Genomic DNA, 17,493 nt, shown 5'->3' with positions numbered 1-17,493 from the left:
AGCCACCAAGATGCTGAAGGAGTGGAGCATCTCCCGTGTGAGGAAAGGCTGAGGGAGCTGGGGCTCTGGAGCTGGACAAGAGGAGACTGAGGGGTGACCTCATTCATGTTTACAGATATATAAAGGGTGAGTGTCAGGAGGATGGAGCCAGGCTCTTCTCGGTGACAACCAGTGATAGGACAAGGGGTAATGGATTCAAACTGGAACACAAAAGGTTCCACTTAAATATGAGAAGAAACTTCTTCTCAGTGAGGGTGGCAGAGCCTGGCCCAGGCTGCCCAGGGGGGTTGTGGAGTCTCCTTCTCTGCAGACATTCCAACCCGCCTGGACACCTTCCTGTGTAACCTCATCTGGGTGTTCCTGCTCCATGGGGGATTGCACTGGATGAGCTTTCGAGGTCCCTTCCAATCCCTCGCATTCTGTGATTCTGTGAGCCTGGAGTAATTGCATTTGCTGAACGGTATAAACTCTCATGCTGTATTTAAAAAAAAGAGTATGGGATTCAGTAATGTTTAAAATTAGTTAGGTGTGCACTGTTGAGTGGAACTGACTCATCCCAAAGCTCCGTCTTAACACGTCTCCTCTTTGTGCTGGGGAAGTTCTTGGCTTATGGATGCTTTGACTTTGCTTATCAGCAAACGAGCTGTTAATGAGTCACTCAAGTGAATGGGGAAACTTTTTTCTGCACAACTAGAAGTGTGGATTAGGATTTTATGCAAAATTGTCATAACTAATTCCACTCTTTTGTTAATTTTAAAAGTGGGCTGACCTCACCAGCCGTGTAGGTCTAGCTTTCTTGATTTTATTTGTTTCAGTTGATTTTTAATCTCTTGCAAAATAGCAGTTGGAGCATAACGCCCCATTGGTTTTGGGGTGTTTTTTAGCAACTAAGATTAGAACTGAATAACTCTGAAGAATTAAACATTTTTTGCCTTCATTTAAGTAGGATAAAGGGAAATAATTAGATTTTTCAGTTAATCTGAGCCAACTGATTTTTCTGAAATCTTTTTTTCAGAGCATGTGAGTGGGTTAGCATGAACACAGTTTTATCAATCAATTCATTCATGGATCTGTGATCAAGTTGCAGGGTTTGTAGATGCGTGTGTTAACCAGGCGGTAGCGCCCCATCCGTCAGCAGAACTGGCAGCGGCGCACAGCTGATACGGAACGTCACATAAGCTCTGCAAAAGCAAATAATGTGCATTTTAACGTGTCCGGAGGAATGACTGAAGGATGCGAAACACAACCATGGGATGGGGCAGCGTGTCCTGGGAAACGACGTTGCCAAAAGGAAGTTTTCTATGTTGAGAGGTGTCAGCTCTTAATGTGATATCGGGAACCAAGACAAACGTGGGCCGGCTCGCTGCGGTCTGTGTACGCAGAGGGGTTATACCCAGCAGAGAGGGTGTTATTTGGCCCCTGTGTTTGATCGCCCCAGAGAAACCCCTGGGATGTGCCAGTTTTAGAGTCACCAGTGCGTGGAATAAATTGGAGAGATTCGGAAAAAAATCCTGAAAGCATCAAGACTTTGAGGAGATTTGTTTAGTTTATCAAAGAGAGCGTAAGGAGGTGGCAACCTACGAATTCCCACCCTGGAAGAGTAATCTTGATAATGTATCCTTTGACCTCCAGAGGCATTAGTATAGAAATATGATGGCAGGAGTTTGCGGCTGAGGCTGTGGTGAGGAACATATGTGCTAATTCTGTTGGTTTGGTTTGGTTGGTTGGTAGATACGTCGATGATGTGATCAGTCGGATTGATAGGATGTTCCCTGAAATGTCTATCCAGTTATCCCGGCCCAATGGAACCTCTGCAATGCTTCTGGTAAGTTGGATCATTTAATCCATTGAGATGCGTTTCTTAAGGGATTGAATTACTGTTCCTAAAATGCAGGTTATTAAAGATTATTTTTTTTTTTCAGAAACATACTGTTCTTCATGTATCACAGCAATGTGTGATCTTTCTTGCTCTTAGACAAATGAGTGATAGAAAGAATTCCATCTTTAGAAGAAAGATTTATTATGTTTTATTATTAAATGTGACCATAGAAATATGAGTGCAAACTCAAAATTCACTGTGTTTTTCAGCTGTCTTGGCAATGAATGAGTCTTAATCATGATAATTAAAAAAGGAAAAGAGTGGTGAGAGCAAGAAAGAGGAAACCAATATGATTTAAATTTGTTCAAATTGTTCTTGGGTCAGTGAATTTTTGCTATATGATGAAGTCGAGAATTTGTGTTTGAGGTAAATGAACAGTAAAGGCTGGATTAGAGATAAACAAGTCCAATACATTGCACTTATTTCTGCCTGACCAAGCAAGATTTCATTCCCCAAGAACCTATTGTTGACATCAATTTTCACAGGCAGCTGTTGCACTTATAGCGAGAGAAATCTCTAAAGCTCTTCCTCTGAGACAACAACGTGGACGTGGAGTCTGCAGCTGGATGCGGATTCTCCTCTAGGAGGGCGAAAGGCAGAAGTTGCATCTTTTGCCAAATTTTAAATAAAAGTAGAAAATACACTGTATACACAGGTGAAGAACTGGGACCAAATCTGTCTTTTCCAGCTCAGATTTCTTATGGCACTTCCCCCTATTTTTTCCTTTCTCGCATAGGCTATTACAAAAGACTTGGGTGTAATGTATATGTAAGTATATTTCTTATTTCCAAGCCAATGGTAAAATGAGTCTGAAAATCAGATACTTTGTCAAAACAAAGTTGTTGAGTCAACATAAGTCAACGATAGGATCGCTCCTTAGGTTTTATATTGTTTTTAGCGTTTGTCAACTGTAAAACACTATTGTGATTAAATTTTTGCCTGTATATTTCAGAGGTTCTGTTAATTCTTCTATAGTAAGCATAGCTGTGATTATGTTTAGTTTTAATTAATCAACTGTCTAGCATCCCATTATTAACTTTCTTTGAACAGCCCCCAATTTGCAGGAGATTAACTGAGTCAGAGGTTAAAATAAACAGCTGCTGTTAAAACATTTAATCTGCAATTGTCGGATTCACCAAGTGGAACAATACATTCCAGAAAAGAATTGAATTCATCAGTGCAGTCTTAAGAAGCTATAAGTCTTGGAAGCTTTAGCATTTCTTCTTAAGCTGACTTTATATTTAACTATTTCGCTATAGAAAAATGTCTGGTTTTACTTCCTTACTTGAAACCCGGTCAATGTTTTGTGTATAAAGTGCTTTCCACTAATAATGGCTTTTTGAGGTCAGAATATACACGACACCTCTCAAGATTCAGGAACAATTAGGAAATTAGGTAAATTATCTTGGATGTAACTGGTTATGAATAAGGTAAGTTGGGAGAATGATAACTGTAAAAGAAACGCCTTTTACAAGCAGTAGTGAATTCCATGTTGCAGTTGCTCTCAAAATCAAGGACGTTATTGTTGCTACAAGGCAGCAGCCCTGTACTGAACCAGTGGTGTGCGTATTTTCCTTGGATCAGAGATCAAAAAGATTGTTTATAAAGTATTTTCGTACGTGACTGTGGGATGGGTGTATCATTTTTTTCTTTTAGGCAGGTTTTCCCTCTTTCCCATCTGTCTCAGTTGATGTTGCCAATATGGCACTTTCCATCTGGCCCCAACTGCTACAAAAGCTTTTGCTGTTTTCAGGCACAAATCGTTCCGTGGAAGGTGCTGCGGGATGGGCATCTCCCCAGAAGGAGGGAGGGTTCTTCAGCGCTGGTGGTGTCTCACTCTGAACTTATCCCAAGTTAGAGCTGGAGTTGCTCCCTTGTGGTTTAGCACCACAGAATCCCAGAATGTCAGGGCTGGAAGGGACCTGGAAAGCTCATCCAGTGCAATCCCCCCATGGAGCAGGAACACCCAGATGAGGTTACACAGGAAGGTGTCCAGGCGGGTTGGAATGTCTGCACAGAAGGAGACTCCACAACCTCCCTGGGCAGCCTGGGCCAGCCCAGCTCTCCAGCCTGTCCAGGTCTCTGATGGCAGCACAGCTTCCAGTGTCAGCCACTCCTCCCAGCTTGGTGTCATCAGCAAACTGGCTGATAGTCACTCTATTCCCTTGTCCAAATCATTGATGAATATATTGAATAATACAGGCCCCAGTACTGACCCCTGAGGCACTGCACTAGATACAGGCCTCCAACTGGACTCTGCCCCATTGACCACGACTCTCTGGCTTCTTTCCTTCAGCCAGTTCGCAGTCAACTCACTACCCGCTCATCCAGCCCGCACTCCCTCAGTTTAGCTCTGAGGATGCTGTGGGAGACTGTGTCAAATGCCTTACTCAAGTCAAGGTAGAGCACGTCCACCGCTCTGCCATCATCCATCCATCTTGTTATGTCCTCATAAAAGTCAATGAGGTTGGTCAAACACGACTTCCCCTTGGTGAAGCCACGTTGACTGCCCCTAATATGACCCCAAATGTTGGCTTAATACTTTTTAAAATGCTGGTTCTCAATCTAAAGAGGCAAACCATGAAGCCACCTCCATCACAACAGTCCCACTATGAGCTCAGAAGTGATTCCTCAAGATTCAGCTCCCACCAGAGATCCTGAAACATCCCAGCGGCTCCATCAAACACCAAAACCCAGCTGTTACCTCCAAGACAGCAAATCCCTAAATGAATATGCATCACATGTGCCTAAAATGAGGTGCCTAAGACACCAAACGTGAACAGACCCACATCCCTACCATGATTCTGCCCACCTGTATCCAGTGCCGACTGTGCACCAGTTTCTGAGCGAACCGCCAGACTGGGATGAGGAATTTACACTGCTAAAGCGTTTTGGAGAAAAGTGATTGATCTGAAAAGATTAACATCAAATTGTTTCCTACCAAGTAGGACACCAATACTAATTTCAAATCAGTTAGCAAATTCCTCCTCCCTGCCCCCGGTTCTTCAGGATCAGGGTCTGTGGAACAAACCCCAGTTTGGTGGCCTTTCTTCATGGGCAAATAATACATTTCAGAATCCATTTTTCCAAGAAAAAACAATAACGATTTTATGTAAAACACTGATAAACAACGAGACACAAGAAAGTATCTAGCGTCAGTGAACAGATGTCTAGCCTATTTGCAATTAATACAGCCTACTTCCATACAATCAGACTGTTTAAAATGCTTGGAAAAAGGCTTGAAAGTTGAAATGCAAATGTGTCTGATTTTATGGAGAATGAATAAAATTGTAGAAAAACATGTTTCATATTTTTATTAAAAATGGAGGCATCAGAATAAGTTTATAAAACTAATTTATCATCAAGAATTCGTAAAATAACTTGGAAAGAAAAAAACATGATTCCTGCCTTGAGGTTTGGTTTATCAGAAACAACTGAATTTTTCAAACTGGAAGTTAGTTATACATATCATTACGCTTAAGAACCAGCTCAAATTACAGAAAGCTATTCAATTATCTGTAAAAATATTTACCCAGTGTTTGTAACTTGTATTTGACCAACAAAATCTCACAAAAACCTTAAGGAGTCCACAGTCCCCTCTGCTGCTGCTGCAAATGAATTTTGCATGACACTGTTATTAAAGCTGATACAATTCTATGTTTAGCCTTTTTTATGCATAGCGTGATTAAAAGATTAATTGAAAAATCACTAGTGAAGATTGGGATTAAACAGCACCTTGAAATACCATGATAAACTGCTTTTAAAATCAGTTGAGGATTTCACACAGCTCTGAAAGGTTTCAATTATTTATGTGTTTGGTCTATGTAGCATAAATCCAGACTAATGAGGTACAATTGCTGTGTATAAATCTAAAGCATTAAGAAAAATCCCTATTGTCTGGAGGAAGCAGTAACCTCAAAGGACCAGGAGGTAGCAACCTTTCAAGACACAGCATTTATGCTCTCAGGAATAGTTTATTTTTCTCTTTGCTTCCAAGTTCTGGGCTTTATGAAAGTTGTACCCTGGTTGGGGAGAACTGAGCTCAGCACAAAGGTTACTCGCCAGAAGATTCAGACCAGCAGGCCAATAATTATTCCTCTTGAAACACCGGATGAGCCTTGGACCATGAAATTCCCACTTCTACAGGCAAGGACATAAATTGATTTCCATGGACACACGTAATTGTATGGTCTGGGGCTGAAACTTTCCGTGTTAGGTCTGTTTTCCTGAAGATGTTTTCTTTGGCAAAGTCTCCAGCTATTCTGAGGGTGCGAAGAATCTCACTCCCTTCCTCTTCTTCCCCATCTCCTTCCAATCGTTTGCACATTCTTGAACTATGGACACTGCTTACCAGTGCCTTCGAAGATGAATACATGTTTATTTCTGGTAAATGGAATGATTGTGTTTAAAGATATTTTAATATAACAACTCGACCACTGCATCAAATACCTTCATAAGCAACGGCAGGTATGACATCAACAGTCCAAGGATAAAAATGGTCTATATAGTTAATTAACTCCGGGCAAACAGTGTGGTATCTGAATAAAACAAGCATTATCTGAACACCTTGGTATGGTGCCCTGGTTGTGGTGGGGGTGTTAACTTCCCTGATGTTTGTTGGAAGGATGACTTGGCTGGCAGCCACGGTCTAGGAGGTTCCTCCAGTGCCTTGACGATAACGTTCTGATGCAAAGGGAGGAGGAGCCGACTAGAAGATGTGCACTGCTGGACCTCATCCTCACTAACAAGGAGGGTCTGATTGAAGCGGTAAAGGTTGAGGGCTGCCTTGGTTGTGCCTGGACACCTTCCTGTGTAACCTCATCTGGGTGTTCCTGCTCCATGGGGGGATTGCACTGGATGAGCTTTCCAGGTCCCTTCCAACACCTGACGTTTTGGGATTCTATGACGTGTGGAAGAAGAATGTCTTGGATCAGCAACGTATGTGAGCAGGGGGTGGCAAGTAAATTGTAAGTTATTCTCTGCTTGTGTGATGTAAGAATGAGGAAGGTGAGGAAGAGTCTTTTGATGGGATAGTGAACAAGAGCAGAAAAAGTAGAGAAAGACCTGTGGGGAATTTCCTCACCTTCGCTCCCTCTGCAGGCTTCGTGTGCCCCACGGCTGCTGCCCAGTCCTAAAGGTTCACAGGTCTGTGTTGATATTCCCATAGATGTATTATATATTCTACATTTTCATCCCTGTAAAATCCCTGGTGTGCTATAATTTAGAATGGAAAATGAAATAGAAACCATTCCATCATCTGTAACAATGCTGGGCTGAGGTGACCCTTCCCTAAGTGTGACTGGCCACTGGTAAAATATGGTTTTTAACCCTTGAACAATATCCTGTGCCAGTTTGTTCACCTTATTAAGAGAATATGCCTTGTTACCGAGAGAGGGGATCACCAGCTCATCCTTAATATGTCAGAATCATTCAAAGTCCTTCATTTATGTTGGACTCTTTATCATGCACTATTGCAATTAGGTTAGACTAATGAAAGGTAAATTCCAGCCCTTACATAAAAAAAAGAAATCCTAGTAAAGAACCTAATTATTATGTTTGTTTATTTAGACTCTAATGGCTTAATTGCTTCTTATCTTGCTATTTACAAATAGGCATCATTAAAGAATAATGAGCATGTGAGGGAAAGCGCAGCGTTCATACCAGCAGCAGATGAGCCATCGGAAAAAAAAGAACTAGTTGAAAGTCTGAGTGGTTTTTTTTTACTTTATTTTTAATACAAAACCTTATTTTTCAGTGTATATATATGTATGATTTCCAGGCATTGTACTGATCAGTAAGATACACGAGTGGGAGGACAAGCTTATGGCTGCCTATATGGCAAGAAACAGGTGTCTGGCCTTTTGCTGGAAATACGTACAGCTTGGTTTCATTTCTGGTCTGGCGTTGCCTTATTGTTTGCTAAGGAGAATTAAAAAGCATATACAACCTCGTGCTGCTTTCTATAGAAGCAGCAAGGTACCCGTGTTCACTGGCAATAAGGTTTTTGTCTCTTTGCTCTGCATTGCAGAGCAGCTGCAGCTCCAACCAGCAGCAAAGTCCCTGGGATGCCGAGAGGAAATCTGGAGCTTTGGGAATGTTTTTGCAAAGCGGTGGAGCTGGGTGTTGTCAGCATACATTTTCCTAATATCAAACTTTTAAATAAATTGGAAGAAAGCATGTTTGTTAATGCTTTTTTTTCCAAAAAAAAGGGCTTTGCATTGGGTACCAGTTTCAGCGAAGAGGCAAAATTAAAGGGGGCGATTTCAGGCTGTTTCCTCCAGGCGGAATTCTGGCATGGTAAATTAATTTTCGTTTAGTAGACTCATTTCAACCCTCATTCTGACTTATTTGCAGAGGCACCTATTACTTTTCCAATCATAAGTGATGTTAAATGGGAACTTTTTTAGCAGGCTTACAAAAAATGATCTAAACCATTCTCAGTGCTTATTGCGTTCCCCCTCCCCTCTCTTGGCACACGGTGTCTGTCATATGGTCTTTGAGAATTATCTCGGTGATAGACAAAATATTTTTAAAACTGGGATATTTCAAGAAGACTTTTATTTTCTCTATCTTTGTCAGAAAAGCTGCATAATATTGCAGATTTCAATCAGCTGCCTGTCCTACCTTCTTCTGGAGCTTGCCATTTTGGGAAGCAGGGGATTTATGAATAACTTAACTGTCTGAATTGGGTATACTTTAGTTAAAAGGCAGTTAGAAGTACATTGTTATTACACAGAGCAAAACAGAAGCTACAGAAGTATTTAACTTGCAACTGTTCCATTTTCAGCTCACAGAACTGTGGGGCATATTTTTTCATTCATATTAATTGAATTTTAAAGTGACCTTGCACATGTATTGATTTGAATTAAAATTTTCTACATCAAGGACGGGTTGGCATATATCCTTCAGGCAAAATATTAAAAAGCCAAGCGCTGTCTTAACAGGATATCGACAGAAGAAGCTGAAATTTAATAGGAGAAGTTGGCTTAGAAAGGAAATTGTTGCCTTTTTGTCACAATTGAAAAGCATCTTTTTCTGTAAAACAAAAGAAGTTTGTTTCCGTTGATATGTGTGGAAATGCAGGGACATTTTAGTGCCCATTAAATAGGGACCATCTGGGTGAGTCTTGACCTCCAGAAGCAGAGGCCTGACCAATGGAGCTCGGAGTAGGACCATCAAATTACATTTTACCAGAGCCATTAGTTTTGTATTACTTTCTTTCAGGTGGTCTGTAGGGACACAGTTGTGTGACTATAAGTGTAAATTATGTTCCATACATAGATATTTTCTGAACATGGACTCCAGTTAGCTAAGTGGAGCGGGCATTGAAGGAAAATGGTTTGCTGGAAAACACAAGTTGTAAAATATGGTTGAGGTGAACAAAAACATTAAGTCCTGAAAACAGTTACAAGTCTTGATTATTAGAGGAAAAAAGAACGGGTATCCCATTTATTGTGTACAATACAGAACGTGCTTTGCCCTGGAAATAGCTGTGGAACATACTCTTGGCTTCCGAATCTACAGCATCCTCCAGTCTGGTGACAGGTTTTTGTTCATTCTTGGTACCACTCACCTCATTCTCTCCATGCTGTTAAAATGATAAACTATCATTTCTCTGAGCTATGCTTTTTAACAAAATTTCTGCTTCTGTCAGACGTAACTAATGATACAGTCCTGCAAGAACCATCGGGAAGTCCTCATCTCTCTTCCAGCCAATGTAAAATCTACAGGAATCTCATGTCAAAACAACAGCGACACAAAATAGGAAAGTTCTCTATGTCAGTACCCGAGCACTGGAAGAGCTAATTCAGACAGCTGAGCACTAACCTGGCCAAAACCGCAATGTATTTTACTGTTTATCTGTATGACCACACTGCCTGGGTGCATTTGTGTAGGTAAATCTTGTTGGGAGGTTTGAGGCCAGCAATAAGGATATTCAAGGAAGATGAAGCGCCAAACGTGGCATTTTTCAGCTTGTTCCATTCCGCTGTTCACTCTCAGGATTTTTGGGAACATCCCACACAGGCTTCAGTTCAATTTCATCCAGTTTTTGTTTCTACCCGGCAGCAGTGCGAGATGCCGTGAATGCAGAACCTAACGGAAGAGCAAAGAAGTGAGCAACCACTGAAGTGTGTGGAGACATATAAAATATTCCATATCAGCTTTGAGATGGAGTCCTTGTGCCAGATTTTCCATCTTCCTCCATGGGGAAGAAGCATCTTGGCGCTTCAGAGTCACTTTGCCCATTAGTCTCTTGGTTAGTGAGCATCAGGTTGAGGTTACTGGTGCTGAAACAAGTTGGTAGGTGGGAGTCATTAGCAGGAGTTAAAAAGGAAAAACGTGTAACAAATCAATAAAGATGCACATTGACTGGTTTCTCTGGGTGTAGCTCTGCTGAGGTTAACAGTAAAAACACAATTGTTCTAGCCTGTGTTAGTCTATACTGGAGGAAACGTTGGAACACAGACAATGGAAAATGAGCCACTGCTGGTTGGGAAATATTAAAATGACCCAATTGTCTTTTTTTTAATCTCAGTTTCATGCTTTTGTGGGTGAGGAAAAACTCCGTAATAATCTCTGTATAACAAAACACAAAGAATTCTTGTTAGACACACATCTCAACAATATTGAAGTGCAAGTTCATCTTTGAAATGTAAATTGATTTTTCAATTAAAATGCTTTCATTATTGCATTTTTGTCCGTAATATAATTTAGGCTTATTTCTGTTGTTATACTCTGACTGACCCTGTGATACTGGGTTTTTTTTCCCATGGTACTAGTTTTATTCTTTACAGTTTACGACTTTCACAGAAGAAAATTAAACCTTTGAAAAAGTAACGGTCTCACTTTTTAGCTGTAGTTTCCTTTTAAATAATTTCACGGTTTTGTTGGACCTGAAGTGTTTTCCGTTGAACTCATGACATGCTTTTAAACGCTGCCATGAGAAGAGTCCGCTTTGTCTTTCAAATTATTTTTCTCTGAGTGGACTTTATATTGGAGAATATCAAATACCTCGAAAATAATCACATTTGCTCGTTGTTTTCGACAAGTTATTGAGTTGTGGTGTCATGCCTACACAAGGGAATTCTGTGATTCTTACATTTTCAGTTGCAAATGAATGTTTGTTTGTTCTGTACTTTATAATCTCCCTCTTTCTCATAACACACACAGTGCTTTTAGATCTTTTGTTTTGGTCTATCTGTAAGATGTTGAAAACTGAAATTGCATCAGCTTAGGCCGTTAACTTGATGGTCTTGTGACTCTCCTTCAGCTCATTTTTGTCCTTCTCTTGTTCTTCACAGGTTACCTTAGGAAAAGTGTTGAAAGTGATAGTGGTGATGCGGAGCCTCTTCATTGACCGGACAATAGTAAAAGGCTACAATGAAAATGTCTACACTGAAGATGGCAAGGTAGGTTGTTGGATATCCAGCGACACTCAGTTTTATTTTCACCTGGTATTTAAAGGACAGAGAACAGGAATCCCCTCACAAGGATGCTAGAAACTTAAAACTGTCAGAAGGCTCTGTGGATGTTTTGCAGGATGCTCCGGTTTCAATTTATCATGCTTTACTTGGATTTTTCATCCCCAAATATCTGACTTCTTTCTAAGCTCTGAAGCCCTCGCCTGAATTTCTAATTGATCACCTTAGACCCCAGTTGCCTCATTATAATGTCTACTGAGAAAACATTTTTTCAGCGTACCGGCACATCAATAGCCCAAGGTTCAGATTTCTCTTTACCAAGAGCCATTGGGAAATCGTGGGCTAGTTTTGTGCTCAACTTGAGAAACGGAACCGTGAGGATCATTCGTAGGTTGTCTTCAAGAATTTGCCTGTCAGTAATAGCGCAGAACAGCAGCTGTTAAAGCAAGTGTTACCTGTTTCCACAAGCGATTTGTTTTATGAACAATTCACCCTGCTTGAACCCTCAAGTTCCGTCTGACCGCACACACTCCCTGTGGCTCTTTAGCGCATCGCAAGATGTTAATGGGACCTGACGGCCTGCAGCTCAGCTTGTTTCTCTTTTCGGGGTGGAACGGTCTCTCTTTCCGAGACATCCACCAGCACTCTCCTTTGCCAGTAACAGTACTAAATACCTCCATGTTTCACATAGTTTTCTCTCTGGAGCTTTCTCTTCTGATTACGAAGCCTATTAAAATAAAAAATTCATTATATCAAGATGAGCACTTGGCACCCATAGGCCATGTTATAATGAGGTGAGACCTTTTTCTTTTCAAAAGCGATACCAGTGTTGTAGCACGTTGTGTGCTGACCCGGGTTCAGCGGCGCTGAGGCTGAGCCTCCGTTCCCTGCAAAAGGCCGGGAGCTGATCTGCTGAAGGAGACACTGCAGCTGTGTTCCCAGAGAGAGGTTCTGGCTCAAAGGGCAGGGGATTGGCCTAAGAAGTAGTAAAACAAAAACTGCCTGATTTTTATTTGCATTATTCAAATATGCAGGAGCAGCTGCACCATATCCTTGTATATTAGCATATAAATACAGACTTAGAGCACCAGCCCCTGTTCACCCCAAATTCTGCTCAGAAGTGACACGATTGTCTGCCTGAGGAGCGCTGACAGTGCTTGATGGATTCCCGTGTCACCCTTCATTTGGGTATCCTCTGATGAATCCAGTTTCCTTTGAAGCTCCCTTGAAATAAAATAATGCTATATACGCTGAAAAGCTAAGTAAAAGAGTTCCTTTCTGAAACTCGACACCTGGCGCTGGGCTTGTATTTAGCTCCTGCTTCACCCTCTCTTGAGCCGTACGCTGTTCGTCTGTCATCGTTTGCGAGGGGACGGCGGGTCCCACCAAGGCCAGCTTTGGGCACAGGGCACTAACCTGTGTCCGCTGTCCCTAGGGAGCAGTCCAGCCGCTCCAAAGCGTCGGTGCTAACACCTGGCTTATTTTCTTGCTTTAAGCCAGTCTGCAGGGAGTCTGTTTTCTACCAGTTTAGCTTTCTGTGTCTAAAGCTCCGCTCTGTGACTGCTCCCACGAGGCTACACGGACCATTCCGTGGCAGTTTGCTGTTCCGTTGGGCCATCCCAGGGCTTTCGCAAACCTGAAGGTCTGTGTTTTAGGTGTAAGTTGGAACATTTCATTTAACTGAAGTAGAACTGGAGTTGCGGCCACTTAAATCATGAGTAAATTTGGCTTGGAAGATTGAATAAATGCGTAGCTTGCTAGTTTTGCCAACTGGAGCACATATTGACAAACAGTGCGCTCCCTCTTTTTCACTAATTAACTACACTGGTAATTGAAGAATAAGAATAAGATTGTGCTCTTGCAACGATTTGCTTTACTTATTGTGCCTGCTGGGAATGAGCGATTACAGTCAGTTGCAAACATAGTCCATTCCAATTCCTTCGCTGTCACAACAGATGCTTTTGGGAAAGTACCAGTGAGCTTTCACCAAACTATTCTGGCTTCTCAGTTTATAGCCCGATAGGGGGAAAAAATGCACAGAAGAGATACAGAAGAGTACGAAAAAAAGAGAAGATCAGCATGTATCTTCTTATTAAATAACAAAAACAGGGGGAACACTCACAGTAGGAGATGGTCTTTTTTCCATTGAGCAGTTTGCACAGTCATTGCTGATTTGGATGTTGGTTTATGTGTTCCTAGGAAGCATTTAATGCCTGCAAACAGCAGCGATGAGATTAACGTATCATACGATACGACAATTTTGAAGCTCCTGTCTTTCCTGTAAGCCATGTTGAAGAAGGGACGCTGGATAAATGGTTGTGTTTCTTTATGCTGAAATAGCTGAATGAGGGTCTGTTGGGTTATTCTCTGAGCTGCACAGAGCAGGAGGTCCTTTCAGTGACAAAAGTGAGATTTAGTGAGGGGATTTCTGCATGTAGAGCAAGATTTGGGGCAGGAAAATCTATTCAACAAAAGAAGAAATGGCCATCATGGGGAGACTGAATGGTCACACGGACCATAAGTGAAACATGGACTGTGCACAGAAGAGGCCAAGGATTTGCCGAGCAGGGAAGTCGTCATCTCTGAAAGTACAACTGGTTTAGCAAACTTCACATTACTGGGGAAAAATAAATAAAAATGGAAGAGGTGAGTGCGAACAGCAGAAGTGCTGATGGTCCTCTGGTCCCTTAGTCAAGCGAGTATAGAAATAAACCAAATGTGAATGTTGCTCCCAGTTGTGGAATGGTCCATGGTGGCATCCTACTAGTTCATGTGAAAGCTTCACGTGGTTTCTACTGTGCTGGAGTCTAGTTAAATTGCGTATTCCCTCTTACAGCTTTAAATACTTTCAAAATTAAGGTGAAAAAATAGAAGTCTTAAGCTTGCACTGATTAAAATAGGATACTACATTCCAGGGTTTTATTTTCACGCTTTGCTTATACAGACAAAGAATAATTTCGTTTCTTAAGTGCTTCATGTACTTCTCTCTTCAGTTATTCACAAACCCCACAGAATATGTCATTGCCAGGTTGCCAGCTCCATAACTTAGACATTTTTGGTGACATTTGGTGACAACAACGGGTGAGATCTGGCAGGCTCTGTCGTGTCGTGGGTTCCAGACGCTGATCACTCTGTGGTCTCTCTTGCTTACCGTATGAACCCGTTACCTCCACCACTTACTGCTGCATTTTAATTAGCCCCGTGGTTCTCGTGATGGCACCGTGCCACCCTTAATTTCAAACTCTGACACACTCCTTGTGCACTGGAATTTAACCATGGGTAGTAATTAATTACTAGTGTTGTCCTGATGCCTGAATAAATGAAGCTACGCAGCTCACCCTTCCAGGGCAGCCTTATTGTCAGCTGAGCCATTAGGAGCCCTAGTCTGCCAATAAAAAGCAAAATGTATTGGGATTTTTTGGCAGAATAATACCACGCTTTTCTTTGGATGCAGAGACCAAGAACCACCTTGACAGGACATATTTAGAGTGAGTACTTAACACTGCTGCCTAACCAAATTCCTGGTTTTGCATCCGTTATACTTAACCAAAGAAACGTAAGTGTCTCTGTTGAATTATCACGTTAAGGAACTTGGGTTATGTTAATTCTATAGCTTCATTAATTACCCCATATCAATAAGAAAAGGCAGCTTTTAGCCTCCTAGCGTAAGAGAGGAAAAGAAATAGTAGTATCAAAGGAAAGCTTCAAAGACAGGCAGAGCTGTCTCTCGGGTAATTTCTGATCCCTGCATTCTTTCCACTTCAAAGCTGGATGTGTGTGTGTTTGGGTGACGGGGGGGTTGAATCCGATTTCTCTAATAAGTGTTGGCACCGGACCTGTTTGATATTAGATGCAGGGAACATTCTGATTTGTTATCGCCTTTGAAATCGTTCAGACGACCTTCAGAAAATGGCCTCTTGTTACTTGTGCCGGGGGTGGGTGGGGAGAGTGGGGCATTGGGAAAAAAAGCCCCAGTTTAATTCACATGCAGAGGATGCCCTGAAATTGTGCTTTCAGCAGTTTTTTAGTTACAAATGTGTGTCTTGATTGAAAGTGAAAAGTTGAAGAATAATAGACCTATAACGATGCATTCTTTAATCTGCCTCTGCCTTAATCCTCTGTTTCGGGGGGAAAGGTGGGCATTCATTTAGGATGTATGCATGTGGTTTGGGGGGTTTGGTAGCTTTTTCTTTCTCTTTTTTTTAACTCGGATAACAGCACGTCTGTAAGACAGACATTCATTACTTTTTCAGCTTTGCAGTCTTCCTGCTTGCTAATGAACATTCAGAACCTGTTGGACTCATCTTAATGCAGCATCTGAAGTGGACTTTTTTTTAGATCTTGAGTCTAACTAGAGAGAATCACGTACTTGGTTTGATCACTAGAGATTAGCAAAACCATATATACATTCCAATTATAGCAACTCTGTCTGCAGCCAAAGAAAGCCTTAAATTACATGAAAACATTTTTTTAAAAATATACATTAATTTTTTATATTCAAGTGTAGGCTTTTCTAAATGGAAATGCGATGCTTCCTTCCCAACAGGCTCAGGTCTGTTATTAAATCAAGCTCAGGTCCAAGTCCAGGCTGAAATGGACTCTAGAGTATGAGGGTGTTGGTGTTCACGCAGGTTCTTGATCCCACCCTAAGAGCCGGTAAATGCAAAAAGGTTTGGAGATTCATGCCTCGGGGTATTTCTGTCTTAGTCCGACCTGGAAAAGGCATCGAGACATCAGCTGCCTTTGGTGTCACAGCAAGGTGACAGCAAGGTACTGAGCCAGGAAAAATCTGTCCTGAACTGGTTTTTAAAGTCTTTAACATCACCTCCTGTCCACATCGAGGTTCGGGGACTCAAGTGTCACTTCTGTGCCAGTATTTAGAAGCGGGAACTTTGTGCATTCTGAACCTTTTTAGCGATGTGGTAACTTGTGCGCTAGGGTGTAGAGGTTGTCACCTTTTGCTAGTTAAACTCTCTCACCTATTGCCAGTGTCGCATACTGTTGCTGCCCTTGGTCTCAACCAGAAAGAGAGCTTGTCTGAAGAAGACTGTAGCAACTCAGACTGTCTGCCCCGAACCGTGGCCGTTCAGGTTTCTGGCTGCAGGGAGTGCCAGAGCCTGCTGCTGCCGGGTGACGATGGCAGCGTCCCACCTGTGTGAGGGGTGAGCGGTTGCAAGGTCTGCTCGACATGGTTGCGAAGCTTAAGGAGGAGATTGAAACGCTGAGGACCATCAGGGAGTGTGAAAAAGAAATGGACTGGTGGAGTAACTCCCTGGCGTGCCACTCAGAGGGGCGCCAGGGGGATACCCCCCAAAAGGTGATGAACCCTTGCCCTGTTGGGCAGAGGGAGAAGACCTGAGACAGCCCCTGCTCCGTCGCTGTCGGGCAGAGGTAGGGGACAGAAAAGATGACGAGGGTTGGAAGCAAGTTCCAGTTCGGGGCCGTGGGCAACCCCCCTCCCTACCTGCTTTGCCTCCCTACCGAACCTCATCTGGGTGTTCCTGCTCCATGGGGATATTGCACTGGATGAGCCTTTGAGCTCCCTTCCAATCCCTGACATTCTGGGATTCTGTGATTTCCTTCATTTCAGAGTCTCATTTTTGTGCCTTTTAGAAGACTTGTTAATTCAGTATAACTTACGGGCATTACCATAAGGCAGCGTTGAAATAATAAGTTGTATTTCATAGTAAAGGAGATAAACCCCATGGTGGGAACGCGTGTGTCTCACCATGTTATCAAGCGCTAGAAGAGCTTCATCTGCTTCACAAATTTACTCAGAAAATATTTTCTTCTGTCTAGATTAAGATTCCCAAGGTTAATATTGTAGCAGACACCTTTCCTATGACAAGTTTTGTGCGTATGGAATTGTCCAGTGTGGTGGGATCTGTAGCAAAAAATAGTGATTTGCAAGGCTGGAGCTGATGGAAATTCCTCATTTTTTGCTGCTGCTTTTCCTTGACACAGCACAAGATATTGCACAGGGCTGGGCTAAAAGAGCATTAGCATGTCGGTTGAAATTGTTTAACGTGTCCCTTACCTTCTGGTTTCTGGGGTTAATAAAACTGATTTCAATTTTGTTGTTCTAGTTTGTCTATAGTTGAGCACACATACGTGTCATGGGTTTGTGCAGTTATCTGCAACCTTAAATCTCTTTTAGTGGGATTTTTGTCTTCAAATGTAAATGCAGTTTCC

The 17,493-nt window shown here is 42.1% G+C and overlaps 1 protein-coding gene across 1 annotated transcript in view; it reads left to right on the top strand.

The window, feature by feature from the left end:
• Window positions 1–17,493, top strand: part of MED27 (mediator complex subunit 27) — a 79,926-nt gene that overhangs the window by 50,576 nt on the left and 11,857 nt on the right. Inside the window, exons 4-5 of the mRNA XM_082068045.1 lie at window positions 1,732–1,825; window positions 11,182–11,289. Coding sequence (XP_081924171.1) covers window positions 1,732–1,825; window positions 11,182–11,289 — 202 coding nt within the window. The remainder of the gene's footprint in view (window positions 1–1,731; window positions 1,826–11,181; window positions 11,290–17,493) is intronic.

This window comes from Streptopelia decaocto (assembly GCF_964273445.1).
Source record: "Streptopelia decaocto genome assembly, chromosome: 17".
NCBI classification, from domain to species: Eukaryota; Metazoa; Chordata; class Aves; order Columbiformes; family Columbidae; genus Streptopelia; species Streptopelia decaocto.
Note: the sequence above shows the minus strand (reverse complement) of the source record. Positions and strands in the feature narration are given on the sequence as shown.